Genomic DNA, 21,400 nt, shown 5'->3' on the forward strand with positions numbered 1-21,400 from the left:
ATTCTGAGGATATTTGCCACACTAGGGGAACTTGCGGGATTTGAGTAGGTGCTTGGTATATTTGCAGTGCTCCTAGAGTAGTTGGAAGTCAGCCCAGGGCTCATTCACTGTAAGTGAGATGTTCTGCCCCAAATTCTGGAATCTTAAAGGGCTGTTTTGTTACAAAAAAAGTGAAAAAATCACTCTACATTTTTCAAAGAACTGCAAGGAAAGCTGCTTTGATGCCAAGTAAAATATAGAGGAAGACAACCTGTTCTTGGGAAGTTGTGAACACCAAATAGATCATGGGGGAAGTTTACCTTGGCAGCCTAAAAAATTTTTTAATTTATTAACTTTTAAAAAAAAATCTAATTCACATACCATGAAATTCACCCCTTTAAAGTACATAAATCAGTGGTGTTTCATATATTTATGAAGTAGTACAATAATCACCAGTGTTTGGTTAAAGAACTATCTCTTCACCCCTCACAAGAACCATTTTACCCATTTCCTATGGATTTCCCTATTCTGAACATTTCATATGAATGGAATAATTTATTATGATCTTTAGTGTCTCACTTCTTTAACATAGCATAATGTTTTCAAAGTTTATCCATGTGCTAGCTTGAATCAGTGCTTCATTCCTTTTATAGTTGAATAATATCTCACTGTATGGACAGATATTTACTGTCATTTATTTTTCCATTCATCAATTGCTGGACGGTTGTTTCCAGTTTCTGTAAAAACTCTAACATACTCATCGAACCACATCTCTAATCCTGGTCAGCTTGCAAATACTTAACATTAATCATTAGAGGAATGTGGGAGGATTGGTTAATAATAAGGCTGCTATGAACATTTGTGTTCATGTTTTTGATGAAAATATGTTTTCCATTCTCATAAAACAGGAGTGGAATTCCCGGGTCACATGGGTGTGAGGTTTTTGAGGGGCTGCCAAAGTGTTCTTTGCAAAGCAGCTACACCAGTTTATATTCCTATCAGCAGTGTATGTAGGTACCAGTCTTTCTATATCCTCACCAATATTTATATTTTATTCCTTTCATATCAGTGTAGGTGAATGATGCCTCATTGTAGTTTTGATTCACATTTTTCCAGTAGTTATTGATGCTGACCCCCTTTTCATATGTTTATTGACCATCTGCCTATCTTTGCAGAAATATTGAAATCCTTCACCCACGTTTAATTGGGTTGTTAATACATGATCCAGTAAACATTATGATCTGGTGAACAAATACAAATATTTTCTGGAGGAGTATGCTTTCATTTTGGCTTTAAAAGGATCTTCCAGTAAAGTTTCATGGTCAATGAATAAACTAAGATAACCAAGGGCACAAAGGAATAAGAAGCTTGAGCAAGAACCAGCAGAAACAATAATTAGAAACAAACCCACAAGAACTTGAATTACCAGTCATGAATTATTAAAAAAAACTATTCTGAACTGTGTTCAAGTGTGTGTAATTTTAAGACACAAAATCTGTCACAAGTTGTTATAGTAGCAATAAGAAATTAATGCAGTAGCTAATCTACTAGAAAGAAAAAATGAAGATCATAAACAGTCATTCCAAAAGAAGGTGTGACAGGAATGTAAAGAAACAGAACAAGAAGGACAAATAGAAAGCCTAGTAAAATGGTAGATTCAAACTCAAAAATATCAGTTACCTTAAATATCTACAAATGGACTTAAATACTCCAATTGAAAGATAAGATTCTTAATCTGGAGTAAAACACTAACTTAATGCTATTTATAAGAGAAATATCTAAAATATGTAAAGGTTGGTAAACTGAAAACAGTAAACAGATGGAAAAAGATATTCCATGTAAGTACTATCCAAAAGAAAACTACATAGCTTTATTACTATCAGGCAAAATAAATAGTAGTTATTTTTAACCAACACTCTCATATTCCTCTCATGATTAATATTAAGTACTTGCAAGCTGACTAGGATCAGAGGTGTGATTTGATGAGCATGTTAAGTTTTTATAGGAGATTATTGTTCCTTGTCTACCAGTTAGAGTTACTGAGTGCCAACTATAGTCTCAGCACCATACAGAATGCCAAGTGTTGAGCAGAAAGTGAGTACAATATTGTTTATGTTTTAGCGTGGGAAATAGAACAAGTTTTCATGAAATGTCAAGAAAAATACTAAACTTTAAAAAAATTACAACAGACATTTAGATATAACAGAAAATTAGTTTGATCTGAGTGGTTAAAGAAAGTATCCTCTAATATACTGGACCTTTGAAAATGTATAAATTTTAAAAATAGACATCAGTCACAAGATAAGACAGAGAAGATGCCATTTATGATAGCCAAGCAAATTAGAGGCATACCGCATAAAAAATGTTAAGAATTTAACATTCTAAAGGCACAAAAATAGACTTTAGCAAATGTAAAGTGGTACCATGTTCTAGGTAGGAAGACAATATTCTTAGATGTCAGTTTTTCTACAATAATTTTGACATTTAACATGATCAACTGAAGAAAATAGAAAATACAGAGATTAACCCAAATGTATATGGAAATTTAATGTTGTAATAAAGGGAACATCCTAATATCAGTAGAGAAAACATGGAATTTTTAAATATGTGGTATTTGTGATATTGGTATAACCAACAGGGAAAAGATGGGTTTGGATTCATTTCTCATATTGTACACCAAAATGTCAATATAGACAATGACAGCATATTAAGCACTAGAAGAAAATCTAGGTAAATTATTATGACCTATAATGGGGAAAACTATAACTCAATCCAGAAGCAAAAAGGAAAAACATAGATGAGTATGATTACATATGGATATGTGCTATGTTTATACATCCAAAGTGCTCCAAAACTAGAAAGTTTTGAGTGCCACCATGATGCCATGAGTAGAAAATTCCATGAAACTTTGTTTCATGCACAGAATTACTTCCAGGTATATTCGATGTGCATGAAACACAAATGAATTTCATGTTTAGACTTCTTTCCATCCACAAGTTACCACATTATATATGTGCAGATATTTCAGAATAAAAAATTTGCTTTTGATCCCAACCATTTCAGATAAAGGATACTCAATCTGTCTATGTGTAGATGTATGTCCTATATTTACATACACATATACATACAATTTTGCATAGCAGAAAACACAATAAAGTAAAAAGACAAATGACAGGGCACAAAAAATAAAAAAAGACAAATGACAGACTAGAAGCATGTTTACCACTTATCTGATGGACAATGAGTTAATCTCCAAAATACATAGAGTTTCTAGAGCTAGTGAAGAAAAAGACTAATGACTTTATGAAAAGAACAGCAGGAGATAATGAACATAGAGAATTCATAGAAACAAATGAGCTTTATATTAAAAGATGCTCAGTGTTACTTATAATAAAAGAGATGCAGATTAAAATCAACAAGGTAATAATTTATTTCCTATCATAATGGCAAAAGTCTGGCATTTGGACAACACATTTTGTTGGTGACAGATAGAGGTACATAGCTATTGGGAATGTGAAATGGTATCACTTCCCAGGGAAATTTAGCAATACAAGCAAAATTACAAGCAAAATACACCTTTTGACCCAGTAGTCCTAGATCTTACAGATCTGATAAGTATCTGTATTTATATTTATAAAGAGTTGCTATTTCTAATAGCAAAAGATGCAGCAGCAATCCAAATTTTGATCTTGATTCCAACAGAACAACTATAAAAAATTGAAGCCATAGGGGACACGTAATCACTGAGTAGTTGCTTATGTTAAATTTTTTGTATGTGGTAATGCTATTATGATTATGTATTTTTTAAAAAAGAGTATCTTTTAGAAACATTTGTTATGTTATAATCCATTACAGATGCTGTTTGTTTTAATGTTTGAAATGACCAGTCTTCACCCAATGAGAAACTCTCAAAGTTAACTCCTGAGTCCTGCCACAAATTTTAGGGATTACTACTTGAGTATTTATGGATAGAATGATATGATTGGGATTTATTTCAAAATAACCCAAAGGACAAGGTAAGTGGAAGGTAAAGATGAAAAAAGTTTGCTATTAGTTGATAATTGTTTGCGTGATTTGGGTTTTGTGGTCCTGTATTCTTTTGCATATGTTTAAAATTTCCCACAAAGAATTGTATGGAGTTTAAGTAGGTATAAATGAGGAGAATCTGGGTGGAACAAAGACATTGAGACCAGGTGGGAAGTTGGACATAAAATTCTTACAAACTTTATTCCTGGTAAATATAAAACATGCCCCCTTCATTTGCACTGCCTTATTTGTGTGTGTGTGTGGGGGGGATAAGTATGATACAGTTTTTAAGATATACTTTTGTTGGTATAACTAAAGATTAAAATAATTCACAAAGTATAAACTTATTTGTTTATTGGCTCAATATACACGCTTTTTATGGGAGCCATATTTTCTTTCAAATTTTGCTTGGACATATATTATGTATATCAGGTGTAAGAGAAGATTGAGAATGGGATTTTTCTTTGTCAGATTTTAGCATTGAAATTACTCATTTAGCAATTTCATCAAAATTACATATGGGAACAAAATTCTGTCTTCCTCTTAAATATTTGCTGCAGAGGCTTCATTATGTCTTAGAAAGCCAAATAATATAATTATTTGGTGAATATCTAATGAGGGTAATCTTAATTTGCTTTCTTTTCTATCAACAGGTTGATATTAAAATTGGAAGTTTGCTGAATATTGGAAGTTGAATGTAATGGCAGCAGAATTCATAAAGAGTTGCTGTAGAGGGTGTTTCTATGGTGAAACAGAAAAGCAGAAGTGTGAGTTCTGTTTTGATTTCAGTAAACATTTACTTAGTGCCTTTGTTTATGGCATTTTATAAAGATATTTTGTAACTTTGCGGGAGAGACAGAAACAGAAGGCACACTAGGTCAGTATCCCAGAACTCCCAAGTACTCTGGAGCATAGGAGAGAGAAATGAATTCAACCCAGGAGACACCCTGGACATCATCATAAAAAAACCATGGAATTTGCCATGGGAACTTGAATAGGATTTTAATAAGCTGGATAGAAAGGAAGAAGGAAGTAAGAGAATGTGGGAGTTAGACAGGTAGGTGGACTAATATAGGGAGAAGTGTGTCTGGGGACAAATACATTCTCACAAGTGTTTTGATATAGAGAAAATTTCCAGTTCATATACTGTAGATTTAAAAATGTCTTTGATGAATGAATGACCAGTTGGGAAGAAACTTAACTTTATTGAGATCCACATTTATTAATGGCCCCCTCAAGAAAGCTATTGCATGGTTTTTTTTATCTCTTCAGGGTATGACTGGAACTTTATTTTTCTTTGGCTCTTCTATTTCTTAGTGTAGGGCAGAGATTCCTAGCATGTGTGAGTATTTTCTGGTGTCAGTAACAGTACCACTGAGTATTACAGACTGGGTAAGTTTTAATGAAAAGAGGTTTATTTTGCTTATAGTTCTGGAGGTCCAGGCCAAGGGGCTGCATCTGATGATGACCTTCTTGCTGGCAGAATCCCAGTGCAGTTCAGGGCATCACATGGTGAAAAACAGGGAGTGAACATGTGTGTCATGGTTTCTTTTCCTCTTATAAAGCTACTGGCATTCACTCATGGGGGCTCCACCCTGATGGCCTTAATCTAATCCTAATAGCCTCACAAAGTCCCTACCTGGAAACACATAGTAAGTTTCCACCCTCTTAATACTTCGTAATAGGGATTAAACTTCAACATATCAAGTCTTGGAGGCACAAACCACATCCATGCCATAGCAGAAAAGCTTTTTTTTTTTAATTAAAACATTCCACAAATTCCTGTATGATCATACTTACATTTTCATTCACTCTACAAGTAAACATACATAAAGACTGACTGTCTCTTACCTTCCCATCTTAAATTATACAGTTTAGGAATCCCATATTCTAGAGGATGGGCAGAATGCGCAACAGAAGCTAGGACAGAGTTGCTACTATGATATACATCTAGAGTCTGCATTTTATTTGTTTTTTGATTTGGTAGAGATTTTTGTAGACTTGGAGACCTTAGCTTCTTCTCAGAACTGATGTATATATTTAAGACTCGTGTTAACCAATAACACTGACAACAAGAATTGCTTTGTTGATAGTTTTTTTTTAATGACTAAATTTTTTACTTGAAAATATTATGAAAATAACTAAATTTGCTTTTCATCAATAACTCTTAGGGGAATGAAACTCTTTTAAAGAGTTTCATTATCTTATGATAAGATAATGTACTTTGATAATAATGTGCTAATTGCTCAAACATTAGCTGGCTAAAATGAATGTAGATTACAGAAGTTCTTGACCCAAGAATAGTTATGTACCAGAAATCTTTCTAAAATGATTGAATAAGTATCAAGATATTTCAGGTTTAAGTTATTAGTGTAACTTATATGCATATTTATGACTTTTTTCTACTTTCCCTTTTTCTTCTTTTATATGCAGTTTCTGTGGAAAGAGACTTTAGAACAACAGTCTCAAATAGCCAAAATACTACTATATGTATACCTCCACTGACTGCTGTTTCTATAAAGCCTCAGGTTGGCTGTTCTGAGGATTATTTGCTTTCTAAATTACCATCTGATGGCAGAGATGTACCATTTGTAGTGCCCAAGTTTAAGTTATCTTATATTCAGCCCCGGACACAAAGAACTCCTTCACATCTGGAAGAACTCGAAGGTAAACAATGAAATGGCAGGACTTAAAAATCAGCATGCCACATTCAAATGTTGTTATTGCTGTTATTTTTCTCTTTATATCTTTAATATAACATTTCTATTAAAAATTTGTATTTTGCTTTTTTTGTGTCTTCTCTTTCTGTAGAGAGGCTTAATGTATAGTATTTTTGAAATATCCCATTCTGAAATCTGGCCACAGTATAATACGTTTGTCTGTAGGTTTAGCTTTTTTTAAAAGGGATAATTTAATTATATACCTCAGTTATCCTTCACAAATCTAGAAAGAAAAGGTAAAGGAATTTGATCAGTAAACATAGAAATAAGTATAGTTTCTTTTCTACTATTTTCTAATATTTGGTACAATGAAAAGTAAGGAACAATCAAGCAGTCTTTCTTCCTTTTTTTTCTTACCCCATCTGTACTTCCCAGACTAAATGGCTACGTGAAGGAGGAAGATTCATTGACTGAAATTTGGCTGATGTAGTAGAGGTCAATGGGCTAATGAAGACAGGATGAAATGACATGTAGCTCTTATTTTTAAAAAATAATTTGTGTTTCCCCCCCCCCTAAATTTTTATTAGAAAAGTTGAAAGAACTTAACAGTGATACCTGTATGTCCATCACTTAAATTCTCCCGTTAACATTTTACTCTACTTGTTTTATTACATATCTATTTACCTACCCATCCTTCTGTCCATTACTAAGCCTCTTTTCTGGCAGTGAATAAAGGGATGCATTTTTTAATAAATTGAAGCTGTCAATATACTTACCTCTAAATACTTAAATATGTATATCATTTGCCAAAGGTCAGTGATCTGCTTACAGTTTTCTTCTTTTGACATAAATCTTATACATAATGAGCTGTCCAATATATGTTTATTGAATTCTGTGTATATTTGTTGAATTTCAAGTGTATATTTGCTGAATATTGACAAAAATATATATAACAGTGTATTCCAAACATCTGTTAAGTCCTGGAATATTTGTCCCCCAATTTTTTTTTGTTCTATCCTCTCCCTCTTCTAGGATTCAAATTACATATATTTTTACCTTTGATAGTATTCTGTGGGTTGCTGAGACTGCTCATTTTTTCCCTCATTTTTCTTTCTTTTCTTTAATAATTAATAATTAATAATTGGTCTATTTTCAAGTTCATGGTCTTTTACCGCCATTATATCAATTCTGCTGTTAAGCCTAGCTAGTAAATATTTCATTTTAGACATTGCAGTTTTCAATTCTAAAGTTTATATTTAGTTCTTTTTTATAGATTTTATTTCTTTCCTATAATTTCCTATTTTTACATTATTGCAAGCCTATTTTCTTTTATTGAACTATTGATTGCTAATTGTGACATCTAGGTAATGGGGATTTAGGTTTTGTTGATTACCTTTTGTTTTGTTTTGTTTTTGAGAATGGATCACATTTTTCAGTATCTTTGTATTTGGAGTAATTTTGGATTGTATTCTGGATATTAATTGTTATGTTGTGGAGATTAGATTTGGTTACATTAATTTGAGATGTTCTCTTCTCTCTCTGTGCCCTCTCTCCATCCTTTCTTCCTTCCTATTTCCTTTTTTCCTTCCTCCTTCCTTCCTCCCTCTCTTCCTCCTTTTCCCATTAGACATGTAATTTGGTTGAACTTAGACTACATACTCTTTCTTGGGTAGCAGCCCTTGCTTGTGGTTCAGAAATCAGCCAGACATTTGAACAGACTTTCTTCACAGAATTTGAGACTCTCTTCTTTCCAGGATTCCCACCTTTCTTTCCAACAGCTCTGGTTGCCTGGAATGTTGTACTCTGATTTATCTGCCAGTTTGCAATTGGAGTTTTATACACCCTGCATGGTGTGAATTTTGGCCTGCACTCAGGCTGAGTCATCAAAAACAGATAACTCGCTTTGTGCCATTACCTTTTCCCTAAGAGTAACTCCCATCCAAAATCTGCACTACTTTCTTTTACTCTTCAGGGCCTTCAGAGATTTTGCTTGTTTTGTTTTTGCCCCAGAGTGTATTATTATCTGTAGGAGAGTTTGGATCTGGTAGGAATGGTTTTTTTTTAAAGAAAGATGGAAGAATGGACTTACCATCTTATTTTGCATATGTCAAATGTCTCTCAAAAATAGTTTTAAAATATTCTGTCTCACAGGGTACCCTGAGCAATTGATCTTTTTCTTTCATACTTGTCAACAACATTGGGATTAAACTGTACAAGCAGCCTCAGAATCCTTTTTATTCATGTCATAAACTGTGGATGTGTTTTCATTTTCATTGCTTTTAATAGGTCCATAGTATTTCAGCACATGAATGAATCATAATTTATTTAGTAATTCCCTATTTTAAGACATATAGGGTGTTTTGTATATTATTTTCATAATCAGGAAAAAGTAAGAAATATCTAGAAATATACAGTAGTTTTTCCTTTGTTTTTCTCATTGTACTCACTACAAAACAAATTGCATTTTGAATTGAGTGGGTAAAAAATTATAGGTTTATTACAATATTGTGAGCCCATCTAATTTTAACATATCGGAGAGAAAATTCTATTCAAGAAGAAAGTTCTCTTGGAACCTAAACATACTCAAGTATGTGTATTTTTGTATGCATATATGCATTGAATATGTAAGTGATGGTCTGAGATGGAGAAGAAAATTTTGAGAAGACAGATCACTGTCATAGTGACTAAAATTGTATTTCAAATATTAGAGATTTGTTTTGTTGCATTGTTTACTTGCCAATGGGTCTGGTTACAACTGTACCTCGGTGCTTAAATACAGATTTTACCATTAACGTTTGCTGTTCTTTCTCTACCACATATCTTCTACCTACTTTTCAAGAGCATGCATTTTGAATTAAATTTTTTTAATATGGCTTTTGAGAAATGTACATATCATATATTTTGCATTTTGTTTGTTTTTGGTAGTACTGGGGTTTGAACTCAGGGCCTTACGCTCACTAAGCAGGCTCACTACCACTGGAGCCATGCTCCCAATCCCTACATAAAATTTTACAGCACTGTGGTTTAGTAAACAGAGAGGAATTTCACTTGGGTCTGAGAAATGATATCACTATATAGTATATGAGGGGAAAATTGGAATTCTCTCATGATTTACTAGTATAAAGGAAAAATGAAATGAGAATGCTATATTCTTTTTTAAGGGATGGCTTGTAAAGGTAGTGAGTCATCTTTGGTGATACTGCCCTTGAAAGAGTTCTTACTAATGGTCAGTGCTGCCCTTGTTACTATAAACAAAGACAGTTCTAGCAATGCTTGTGTGCTGAATGATTCAAGTGTTAGCTTATAAGGGATGCAGATAATGGCTCTCAGACATCACAGCTCCTTCTTGGCACTCTTCTGCCTGTGTGCTGAACTTGGATTATACACAGTGTTATTTGAGCCAGGATAAAGATTAAATCACACCTTATGCTCCATATTTTATTTTTCTTTTCTGAACTCAAGGTTAAATTACTTGTTTTATTGTTTAGCGTTAAGTCAGAAAATACCAGTTAATACTGTGTGTTCTATTTAAAGTGGGACAAAAATAATTAAAAGATGACAATAATTCAAACCTTTTTTTTGGCAGTACTGGAGTTTGAACTCAGGGTCTCATGGTTTCTAGGCAGGCACTCTACCACTCTAGCCACTCCACCAGCCTCTGTTCTGTTCTAAATGATATACAGTAGTGTTTCTGTGTAGCCTACTGTAAGATCTTCTATCTTATTGTTTTTATTGTTTATGGACATTTGAGTTTTTCCAGTTTTTGGCTACTATGAATAATGGTACTTACAAACTTGTGCATGTCTCTTAGTGCACATGCACAGCAGTTTTAGCTGTGTCTATGTTGGAATGGCATTGTTGGGCCATAGGGTATAAGCATTTCAGCTTTAGTAGAAATTACCAAATTGTTGTTCAGTGACTGTATCAGTTTATGTCCCTCCCAGCAGAATACAGTAGTTCATATCACTTCACTTTCTTGTCAACACTTGCTATTGTGAGTCTTTTTAGTTTTAACCTTTCTGGTAAGTAGATAGTGGTATATTGTTGGGGTTTTAGCTCACATTTCTCTCATGATGGTCTTTCTTCTGCTGTGCCTATGCAAATCATGAATCAATCTATATAAAGGCTTATCTGTCCTTTTCTTACTAATTTGTAGGGGTTCCTCATATATTCTGAATATGAGCTCTTTGCCAGTTACATTTGTTGCACATTTCCACTCTATGGGTTTTCTTTTTACTCTCTAGTCTTTTGACAAATAATAATTTAAAATTTTAACATAGCTAAAATATTTTTGTGATTAATGTGTTCTATATTCTATTTAAGAAGTGCTTCCCTGTCCTAAGATTGGGAAAGCTTTCTTATAAAGTAACTTTGTCTAGAAACTTTATTGGTTTGCCTTTAACATTTAACTTAGACCTACCACCTCATGGAATTAGCTATTTATGAATGTATTTAGTTAAATGAAGTCTTTTTTTCCCATACCAATATCTAGTTGTTTTAACACCTTAGTGAAAAAGACCATCCCTTCCTCACTGATATGTAGGGTCACCTTGATTATATATAAAGTGTCCATAAATAGATATCCCTTTCATGGGCTTCCATTCTATGCCATTGATCTATTTTTCTATCATTGTGCCAAAATTCTTAATACCCAGTAGAGCAAATACTTCAATTTTGGTTATCTTCTTAAAGATTATCTTTTTGGCTATTCTTGGTCCTTAGTGTTTCCATAATTATTTTCTATTCATCTTTTTGTTACTTGATTTCCAACTTAATTGCATGTGGATAAAAAAGTACTTTGCATGACTTCAGCTCTTTCAAATATGAGAGATGCTTAGTTTATCTCAGTGTGTGGTTTATTTTTATAAATGTTCTGTGTCTTCTTTGAAAGGGTATATCTCCAAAAAAAAAATCTTTTCATTTAAAAGATGTCCTATATGTAAGTGGAAAAGTCAAGGAAACTCAAATCATAAAGTACACAATTGTCTATAGAGCAAAGAAAAATGGCCCAGATTTACCAGACTGTTTTAAGATGAGAGTGCCTGTTGATGCATTACATAATACTTGGTACAATTAGAACCGTATAAACATGTGCTGATTTTTTTTAGTTATTAAAGGAAAGTGATTTTGTATTGCTTGAAACAAATATGAGATGTTGGCTTATAATATGATGAAAAGGATATTGTAAAATGTTAAAAACATTTGCTTTCAGGATCTGCCAGAGCATCTTTTGGAGATCGAAAGGTAGAACTTTCTGGTTCATCCCAGCATGGGCCCAGCTATGATGTCTATAATCCATTTTATATGTATCAGCACTTTTCACCTGACTTGAACCGGCGCTTTCCTCCTCATTCGGAAGCCACAAGACTGTATGGATCGGGTATGAAATTTTTTTTTGCTTCTCCTCTGTGTTTCTTTTTAACAAATTTAGAAATCAAATTAAATATAAGACCCTGGCAGAAATGATTTTTGTGTGTGGTACTGAGTTTTGAACTTAGGGCCCCATGCTTGCTAGGTAGGTGCTCACTTGAACCATTCCAATAGCCCAGAAATGATTCTTATTATTAAAAACAGTTTTAAAATAGGAGAAAAGCAGGCTTCATAAATGCTGTGATAGGGCTGGCAGACGGGCTCAAGCAGTAAGAGCACCTGCCTAGCAAATGTGAGGCCCTGAGTTCAAACCCTAGTGCCACCAAAAAAAGATGTACGTGCCATGAAAAGCATCATGACTTCTCTGTGGTATTATAATTAATGTAAAAATTGAAAGATTAATGCATTAGTAGTTCCAAATTCCATTTAAGTCTTATTTTGAAAGTTTTGCTTTTACATTATTTTGTACATTTTATGTATTACCTATTAGTAAATTCTACAAGCTATTTATAAGCTTTTTTCTTCTCTGTTCTAATAAGTTTAATGAATGAGAAATCATAAGGTGATTAGGAATATAAAAAAAATAGAAAATCCTTAAGTAATTATAGAATGTTTTAGTTTGATATTTGAGATTATATCAGTTATAGGCTACCTTGTATGTCTCCAATTCATAAAATTCTCACTGTTTTTCTAGTTTTTGAATATATATGCCAAATATATATACATATACATATATATCAACATATACATATACATATAAATCAACCACTACTGTTTACTTAAGGACCTGCCTGCCTTGTGCTCACCACTGAGCACTTGGTATGCAGAGGTCCTTTCTTCAAGGATCTTATAATTTAAAAGGGACACTAGAAATACAGGAACACGTGGAAGTTCAGAATTGATCTTTTACATGATATGTGCTCATTAAATAGTAGTTGAATTATATTCAGCACGGAGTGTTTGCATTCTCTTATTCTTCTCAGATGAAGAATTGGGGAATGTAAGCAAAAACCTGTTTGGTGCTTGATGTGGATCTGAGTGTTTGATTTCTGTTAGTTCTGTTTCAAACCAAAGGAAAATAATTGCAGAAGAAATGTTTTAGATTGTATCAGAAGACTTTTTTTATATCAATTTTCATATAATGTTCATGATGTGTTCCCATAGAAATTTAGCTTCTGGAAATTAGGTGGAATCCCAGTGTTTCATTTTCTTTACTATAAAATACGTACTTTTTCTTGTCTTTTGTAGTTTGTGATTTAAGAACCAGCAAACTTCCTGGCTCCCCTGGGCTAAGCAAATCTATGTTTGATCTGACAAGTTCATCTCAGCGATTCATTCAGGTGAAGTAGTTATATAAATTAAATTATATGTGATTTTTTTTTTCAGGTTAAAAATTCAGAAATGTGTGAATTACATCAGGAATAATGTTCTTTGGTTTTGGTGGAACTGGGGTTTGAACTTAGGGTTTTGTGCTTGTAATGCAGATATTCTTCCACTTGAACCACAACCCCAGTCCATTTTTCTCTGGCTGTTTTGGAGATGAGGTCTCCCAAACTATTTGCCTGGGCTGCCCTTGAACCTCCATCCTCCTGATCTCAGCCTCCCATGTAGATAGGACACAGGTGTGAGCCATGGGCGCCCAGCTGAATAAAAGTGATTTCTTGTGAATCTATTCTAATAGCTGAAGAATAAATACTTGACACTTCCCATATGCATTATTTTAGGAACTTCTCAGTTAACAAATAAAAGGCAGTGTTTTTTTGTTTGTTTTTCATGAATTTTGTAGCTCTCAGTTGGTATGTACTTAAGGAATCTTGATGCAGTTGGAATTTAAAATAGTATAGTTAAAAAGTGCTTTTGAACATTCCTTATTGAACATAACAGATAGTTACCAAAAAGTTAGTATTTCCATTGAGATATAGAACTTTAATATTTCCTGATATTAATACAGTATTCTGTTTTTAAAATGGAATTGAGAATTTTTTGATACTTTAAAAAATGCTTCATTTTTAGTGCAAGTATACTGTAACTACTTAAAATTAGGAAATAGAGATAGCAAAGTAAACAGACAAACCGTCTGCATTCCTCTAGGTAAAAGCATGGCACTATGAAATGTTTGTATGTGCACTGTGGACTGTGCTGTGGACCTGCGCTGTGAGTGTTTGCATTCTCTTATTCTTCTCAGATGAAGAATTGGGGAATGTAAGCAAAAACCTGTTTGGTGCTTGATGTGGATCTAAGTGTTTGATTTCTGTTAGTTCTGTTTCAAACCAAAGGAAAATAATTGAAGAAGAAATGTTTTAGATTGTATCAGAAGACTTTTTTTTTAATGTCAGTTTTCTTATAATGTTCATGATGTGTTCCCATAGAAATTTAGCTTAGCGGAGTGGGTGGTAAGGGAGGGGGTGGGGGCAGGGGGGAGAAATGACCCAAGCCTTGTATGCACATATGAATAATAAAACAAAAAAAAAAGAAATTTAGCTTACATTAATGTGAATGTAGATGTATGTATATGTTTTATGAAGTGGAAATATATTCTAAGTTATATTTAATAATTCTCACTTGATTTTTTTTTTCTTTTTTTTGGTGGTATGGTATTTGAAGTCAAGGCCTTGTGCTTGTTAGGCAGGCGCTCTACCATTTGAGCTACAACCCCAGCCTTTTTTGCTTTTTGGTATTTTTCCAATAGGGTCTTGCATTTATGCCTAGGCCTAGCCTGGACTTCAGTTTTCCTATTTACTCTTCCTTCATAGCTGGGACGACAGGTGTGGGTTACCATGGCCACTTTTTATTGGTTGAGATGAGGTCTCACAAACTTTTTTTGTCCTATCCTTGAACCTCGATCCTCCAGATCTTCATTTCCCAAGTAGCTAGGATTACAGGCCTGAGCTACCACGCCTTAATTTTTTATAGCAGCAGTCCTTTAACAAGCATCAGAATTGTTTGAAGACTTGCTAAAATGCACACTGCCAGGTCTCACTCCCCCATCCCAGAGTTTTTGTGGGGGAGCCTGACTTTTTATTTGTACCAAATACACAAGTGATGCTGCGCTGCTGGTGTAGAGGGACTATGCTTTGATAATACTGCTTTACAGATTTTTAGGTAACTGGGAACTTCCAAATATATTCTGACTTGCATTAATGTTTAAATAGGAAATTTAAGAAGTAATCTCTTTTTATTTTAAAACCAAACCAAAAAGACTTTCCAATAGGTTGTCTAATAAGATTTAAGATTTTCCCGATAATTTGGATGTGAGGACAATCTGGTTGCAACATGTCACCCCATTGATTGCCAGGGTTGATTCAGCTGATGTGGCTGGCTAGCCAAGTGTCCCCTTCCTCCCTCACTGCTCCATGTGCATCCCTCCTGAAGCTGCATGCTCAGTGAAGAGGATGACCATCCCTGATAGAGAAGGACCATTCTTCCATCAAGGGTATACGGGTAGCTGACTCCCCTGCTAGAACCTCCAAACAAGCTCTCAAGATTTTCCCAATAACACACACAGAAAGCTTTTTTTTCCCTTCTATTATTTAAAAGTGTGGGCTGGGCATGGCAATGCACACCTGTAATCCTGGCTATTTGGGAGATGGAGATAGGAGGATGGCCATCCAAGGCTGGCCTGGACAGAAGCAAAAAAGCACAAGACCCTATCTGAAAAACAAACTAAAAGCAAAGAAGGACTGGTGTGGCTCAAGTGGTTGGGTTGAGCACTTACCTAGCAAGTGGGAGGCCCTGAATTCAATCCCCAGTACCACCAAAATAATAATAACAATGATGATGAAATTCTGACTGGTAACACTATCAAAATGATTAGCATGAAACTTGATACTAGGGTGGTTTGAGGGGGCATAAAAAGCAGAATCCTTAAAACTTGATATGCAGTTTCTGTAAAGAAGAATTTTATTTGCAGAGACACGATTCATTGTCCAGTGTACCCAGTAGTTCTTCAAGAAAAAGCTCTCAGGGGAGTAACAGAAGCCTGGGTAAGGAATAAAGCATCCCATTCTGATGCTCTCAAGCAAATTATTTCTACTCATTAGTAATTTGAAAGTGTGTATGATTAGGCAAAAAAATTGTACATGACTATATCTGTGTTGGCAGTATTACCAGCATATGGGTATTCAGATCAAATGGTTCATTTCTAGGTGTTCAGATAGGAATGAATCTTAAAAAAAAAAAAAGTGAAACTGTTAAATATCTTTTGTTTGTTTTCTTCATATGAATGAAGAAACTTCCAGAAGCATTTAGTACTAATGCCTTGTAATGTTACTTGGAAAGGTTTTTCTGAGTTTTAATTTAAGTTTCAGTTCCTCACAATCATTTGGTTAAGTTCTTAACCCATGTACCTTTTATAGTATTTTTTTTTACCCCTGGCACTTCACTAAAAACATAGGAGTGTGTTTTTGTCTTATTAAATTGTCTCATTGAATTGTCCTATTAATTTAGAAAATAATTATAGCATTTTTCAAGTGTACTTTTTAAATTGGATCTTATCAAAGCTTAATTGGGTTAGAAAGATTACATGAATCTTTGTCCTTTTACAATTCAGATACAATTACTCTATCAGGAGATGAAAGAGATTTGGGGAGATTGAATGTGAAATTGTTCTATAATTCCTCAGTAGAGCAGATCTGGATCACAATTCTACAGGTAAGTTGGTATAGTTAATACCAATTTTTATTACTAAATTGAATATTTAGACCTGTAAATATCTACTGTTGCCTTCCTTTGGGGAAGGGACCAATAACTGTCCTCAGAATTAGTATTCTATACTGTTTTGTAGAAGTTAGTATTTAATAAAGCATTTAAGAAAATAAATATGTAGTATGACAGAAGTATGTATGCTTTTAACTTTAGTAATAAAACTGATGTGAATCTACACTGTTTAAATGTCAAAATTATTTTAATGTGGATGAAGCATGAAGTTTTTTTGGTGGGACTAGGGTTTGAACAAACATGAAGTCTTAGTATATTAAAGTTTATATTTAGAATTGTTATCTAACATCATTAATTCAATAAATATATCAAATATTTGTACTGCCAGAGTGCTTTGTAAAATTCAAACTATACTTTTAATTTTTTTAGTGCAGAGATTTAAGTTGGCCCCCTAGTTATGGAGACACTCCCATAATTTCTATAAAAGGAATTCTGACATTGCCCAAACCAGTGCATTTCAAGTCTTCACCCAAGGAAGGTTCCAGTGTAAGTGGCTGTTTGTGTTTAAATTTCTTTTCTGTTTTTCTCATATTTTTCACTTTTATCTATGTAAAGAATGAGAATAAGAGAAAGTGTTTTATTTTAGAGAAACTAAAAATTATATACCCTTGCTTTTTTAAAGATAGTGTTAAGTCCCAAAATGAGTTGATATTTTATTGTTCAATATGAAGATGCATTTTAAAAGGAAATCCTAATCACTAAAATATATTAATAGTAACTAAGAAACCTATTTGCTTTTCTTATATAAAAGGAAGAAAAGTATATTTTCATCTTCTCTTGCCTCCACACACTTGATATTTGAAAAATAATTTCTGTACAGTTGCAATTAATCTCTTTTAAATGCTTTCAGTTACTATAATTGGAGGACTTAAAATCTTGAGTTTATTTTATAGATTCTTGTCTTCACATTAATGTAAATACATGTTCATTGTTGTCTTTTGGTATGGTTAAGAAGTTAAGTATCCTTAAAAGAACATATCATTTAAAAAGATAATTCAAATGACTAATAAACATGAAAATTGACTCTCATTATTAACATGGAAATACAAATTTAAATTACATATTTCTCTTTCTATTTTTCTGCTTATTTGAACTAGAAAATACAAGTACTCTAGAACATACAACTTCCTGGAAATTATTTTGAGAATGCATATCAAAACCTTAAAATTTTATACTTTTTAACATAGTAATTCTACTTGGACTCTGTTCCATGAAAATAATCTAGAATGTAAACAGAAACATATGCAAATATTCTTGATAGTTTTATTCATAGTGGAAAAGTTGAGAACAATCTAAACAGGAATGATTGAGAAACCTGATGGTATGCCCATGAGGGTTGGTTTCCTAAGGCTGCTGAAGTAAAGTACTACACACTGGGTGTGACTTCAAACAGCAGAACTTTTGAGCTGAGGGTGTAGCTCAGTGCTAGAGCACTTACCTGGCATCTATGAAGCCCTGGGTTTAATCCCTTACATCACAACAGCAGCAAAAAAACACAGAAATTTCTCTCACACAGTTTTAGAAGAGGTCTGAAATCAAGGTGTCAGTAATGTTGGTTCTGTCACTCTTCCAGATTCCATGATGGCCAGCAATCCTTGCCACTTCTTACGTCTTGGTTTATAGATACATAACTCCAATCTTTGCTTCTACTTCACACTGCCTTCTCCCTGTGTCTCTTTTTCTCCACATGACTGTCTTCTTATGGTATTAGGGGTCCACCCTACTCCAGTATTACCTCATCTTAACTTGACTAATCACATTCTCAATGACCCTGTTTGCAAATGAGATCAAAGTCTTACATACTAGAGTTAGGACTTCAACATATCATCTTTTGGGAATATGATTCAGCTCATCACACTATGTGATGAGCTGTTAGGAAGTGATGAGAAAAATGTGTAGGGAGAATGTTTAAGAACATAGAAATGTTCTTAATACATGGGAAAGGTAATAATTAAAATTGCATGTGTATCAGAATCTCACCTTATGCATATATATTAGTTTAGATGAAAATAAATCTTACTCTGATTATAATCCTAACACTTGAGGATGAATACTGATTTTACTTTTTGATGTTTCAAATAAAACTAAGTTAACTTAGGAAAAGTTAGAAAATGTTATATTAAAATCTGTATGGAATCTTTCATTTTAAAAAGTTATTCTTATGTATCAAGTTGTTTGGGAGATCCCTATTGTGGAAATATGCAGTGAACCAGCACACTTGCATAATTTGTAAGATCGTTAAATGTTTTCTGTGCAATATATTATTGGTATGATCCTATGCCTTGAGAGTTTAAAAGAAAAGGCTTGGGTTGGGAGACTCACAGAAGCACAATTCTGACTGTACAGATGTAGGTGATTACAAGAAGAGTGAATATGTGGGCACAGTATCCAAAATATTTATGTCAATTGGCTAACATGTTGTCTTTTCAAAAGAATATACAGAAGATGGAAAGAAGAAAGTACATAGCTAGGAAGGGGCTAGGGTTCAGTCTTCTTTTAAAAGAGAATTAAAGTCTCTTTCTGTGCACAAGTTAGATGCCAATACTGATTATGTTCGTATATGAAATTGGACCACTCTCTTAACTGTTGAAGAATTGTGAATAGCAGGAAAGATGCCCTATAACCAAAGATGGAAAAAACTCTAATTTTCAAAAAAGGAGAAGCTGTATTTTGGTGAGCTTGGTGTTGATGTTGACTTTAATTCCTAGATAATTATAAGAATGACTTGTGAAGCTGAGGAAGGTAGTATTCACGATAAACCATGGAAAAACAAGCTGTGTCCACTTTCATCTTCAGTCTTTTTTAATCCTTTTATATTTATATGTTTATATATTTTATCTTTTCCTGTTTCTTTTTAAGGTCATTGAATTTATGGAAACTTTTGTATTTGCTATTAAACTACAAAGTCTACAAACTGTAAGACTTGTATTTAAGATTCAAACTCAAACACCCAGGAAGAAAACCATTGGAGAATGCTCTCTATCACTCAGGACTCTTAGCCCACAGGAAGTGGATTACTCTTTGGATATAATACCACCTTCAAAATTTTCTGTAAGTGATAATAGTATGCAGTGTTAAAAGTATTTCATATTTTTTAGAATAAGTTAATAAATAGGTTTTTGTTTGTTGGAGGATGACTTGAACACTATAGAGTAATAGAAGATCAAAAAAGTTCTGAGAAAGAAATATCATAATTTAAAAATAGTATCTCAGTAAGGGCAAAACAGTATCTGCTTGGAAGCGAGGGGTTGGAGAGAAAGGGAGGGAGCAGGGGGAAGGGGGAGTAATGACCCAATCATTGTATGCACATATAAATAAAGGAAATAAATAATAATAATAATAATAATAAATAAAATGAAATAGTATCTCAGAAATAATTGTTAAAAGGTTAACAACCGTTTTTCTTTCTCCAATCGAAAATAACCTCAGGTTACCTTTTCCTAGAACATTCTTCATTAATGTTTCATACTTTGTGAACAGTAACCCTAAATAACTTTAAATAATTTATTTTTAAAAATTATCTTGCCAGCTGATGATTTTGGAAAAACAAGAAAGAATCATAAACTCCATACTCAATCTGAGATTGCCTTGAAATAGGTTAGGAAAGTTATTTTAATCACGAGTCCAGTATATATCTGTTTACAAATCATTTAGAATGGAAGTTTTTTTATTTTTTTGGTTTTGATGTTGGAGATTGAACCCAGGGCCTCACAGATACAAAGTACATATTCTGTCACTGAGCTATATCCCAAGCCCAAAATGGAAGTTTTCATAGCCACTGTATTTTGTTTAAAAAAAAAAAAATAGGTGACTCGTGTAGTCCTAGCTACTCAGGAGGCAGAAATCAGATCAGGAGGACTGTGGTTCCAAGCCAGCCCAGGAAAATAGTAAACAAGACCCTATCTCAAAACCACCCAACCCCAAAAAGGAATGTTGGAGTGGCTCAAGTGGTAGAGCACCTTCCTAGCAAGTGTGAAGCCCTGACTTCAAACTCCAGTACCGCCAAAAAAAAAGTGTTCCACTGATATTTGAGACCCGATATTTGCTTTTCTTAACTAGCCAGCCAAACACTGTCGTTAAAGATGTTACAGATTCCTAGTGATTGAACTATGTACTTTCTGTGTCAGGATAACATTTATAGGTAGTAATCAATTTTTTTAAGGTCAAACCTATAAATTTAAATTTAAGCCTATAAATTTTAAATTTGTATAGGATTTATATGTTACCTCTTCCAAAAATATTCAGGATGACTTGAAATATCTTTTAACCCTGACTACACATTAGAATTACCTGGGAACTTTAAAAATACGCCACGCCTACCCTGATAAAACTAAGATTTCTCGGAGGCTACGGAAAAATATTTGTAGTTTTCAAAAGTTTCCTAGGTGATCCGAATGTGTAGCCTGGCTTGAAAACCACCAAATGGGAAGGGAAATTAGAGATTAATATACCAGAAAATAAAGAATTACTATAATTGATTAGAAAAAGGTTGAAATTTCTTCATATTTATATCTTGCTTATGTTCTCAACTTTATTCAAACATGTAATTTTTTTATTGACATAGGGTTTCACTGTAGTCCAGACTGGCCTTGAACTCAAAATCCTCCTGCCTCAGCCTCCTGACTGTTGGGAGTACGAGTGTGTGCCAC

The 21,400-nt window shown here is 33.6% G+C and overlaps 1 protein-coding gene across 9 annotated transcripts in view; it reads left to right on the plus strand.

The window, feature by feature from the left end:
* The window catches only part of Tc2n (tandem C2 domains, nuclear), a 37,120-nt gene that overhangs the window by 4,941 nt on the left and 10,779 nt on the right, over positions 1-21,400 (plus strand). For 7 of the 9 annotated variants that reach the window (XM_020180926.2, XM_074067302.1, XM_074067303.1 and 4 more), the window contains 9 exons: positions 3,835-3,995; positions 4,659-4,772; positions 6,439-6,672; positions 11,878-12,045; positions 13,284-13,375; positions 15,946-16,018; positions 16,585-16,685; positions 17,121-17,237; positions 19,611-19,802. In XM_020180926.2, the coding sequence (XP_020036515.1) occupies positions 4,706-4,772; positions 6,439-6,672; positions 11,878-12,045; positions 13,284-13,375; positions 15,946-16,018; positions 16,585-16,685; positions 17,121-17,237; positions 19,611-19,802 (1,044 nt within the window). In that variant the 5' untranslated portion in view covers positions 3,835-3,995; positions 4,659-4,705. Of the gene's footprint in view, positions 1-3,834; positions 4,007-4,658; positions 4,773-6,438; positions 6,673-11,877; positions 12,046-13,283; positions 13,376-15,945; positions 16,019-16,584; positions 16,686-17,120; positions 17,238-19,610; positions 19,803-21,400 lie in introns of all 9 variants that reach the window. The other 2 variants (XM_074067305.1, XM_074067306.1) reach the window with 2 other exon arrangements.

The sequence above is a fragment of the Castor canadensis genome, chromosome 3 (assembly GCF_047511655.1).
Source record: "Castor canadensis chromosome 3, mCasCan1.hap1v2, whole genome shotgun sequence".
Taxonomy (NCBI): Eukaryota; Metazoa; Chordata; class Mammalia; order Rodentia; family Castoridae; genus Castor; species Castor canadensis.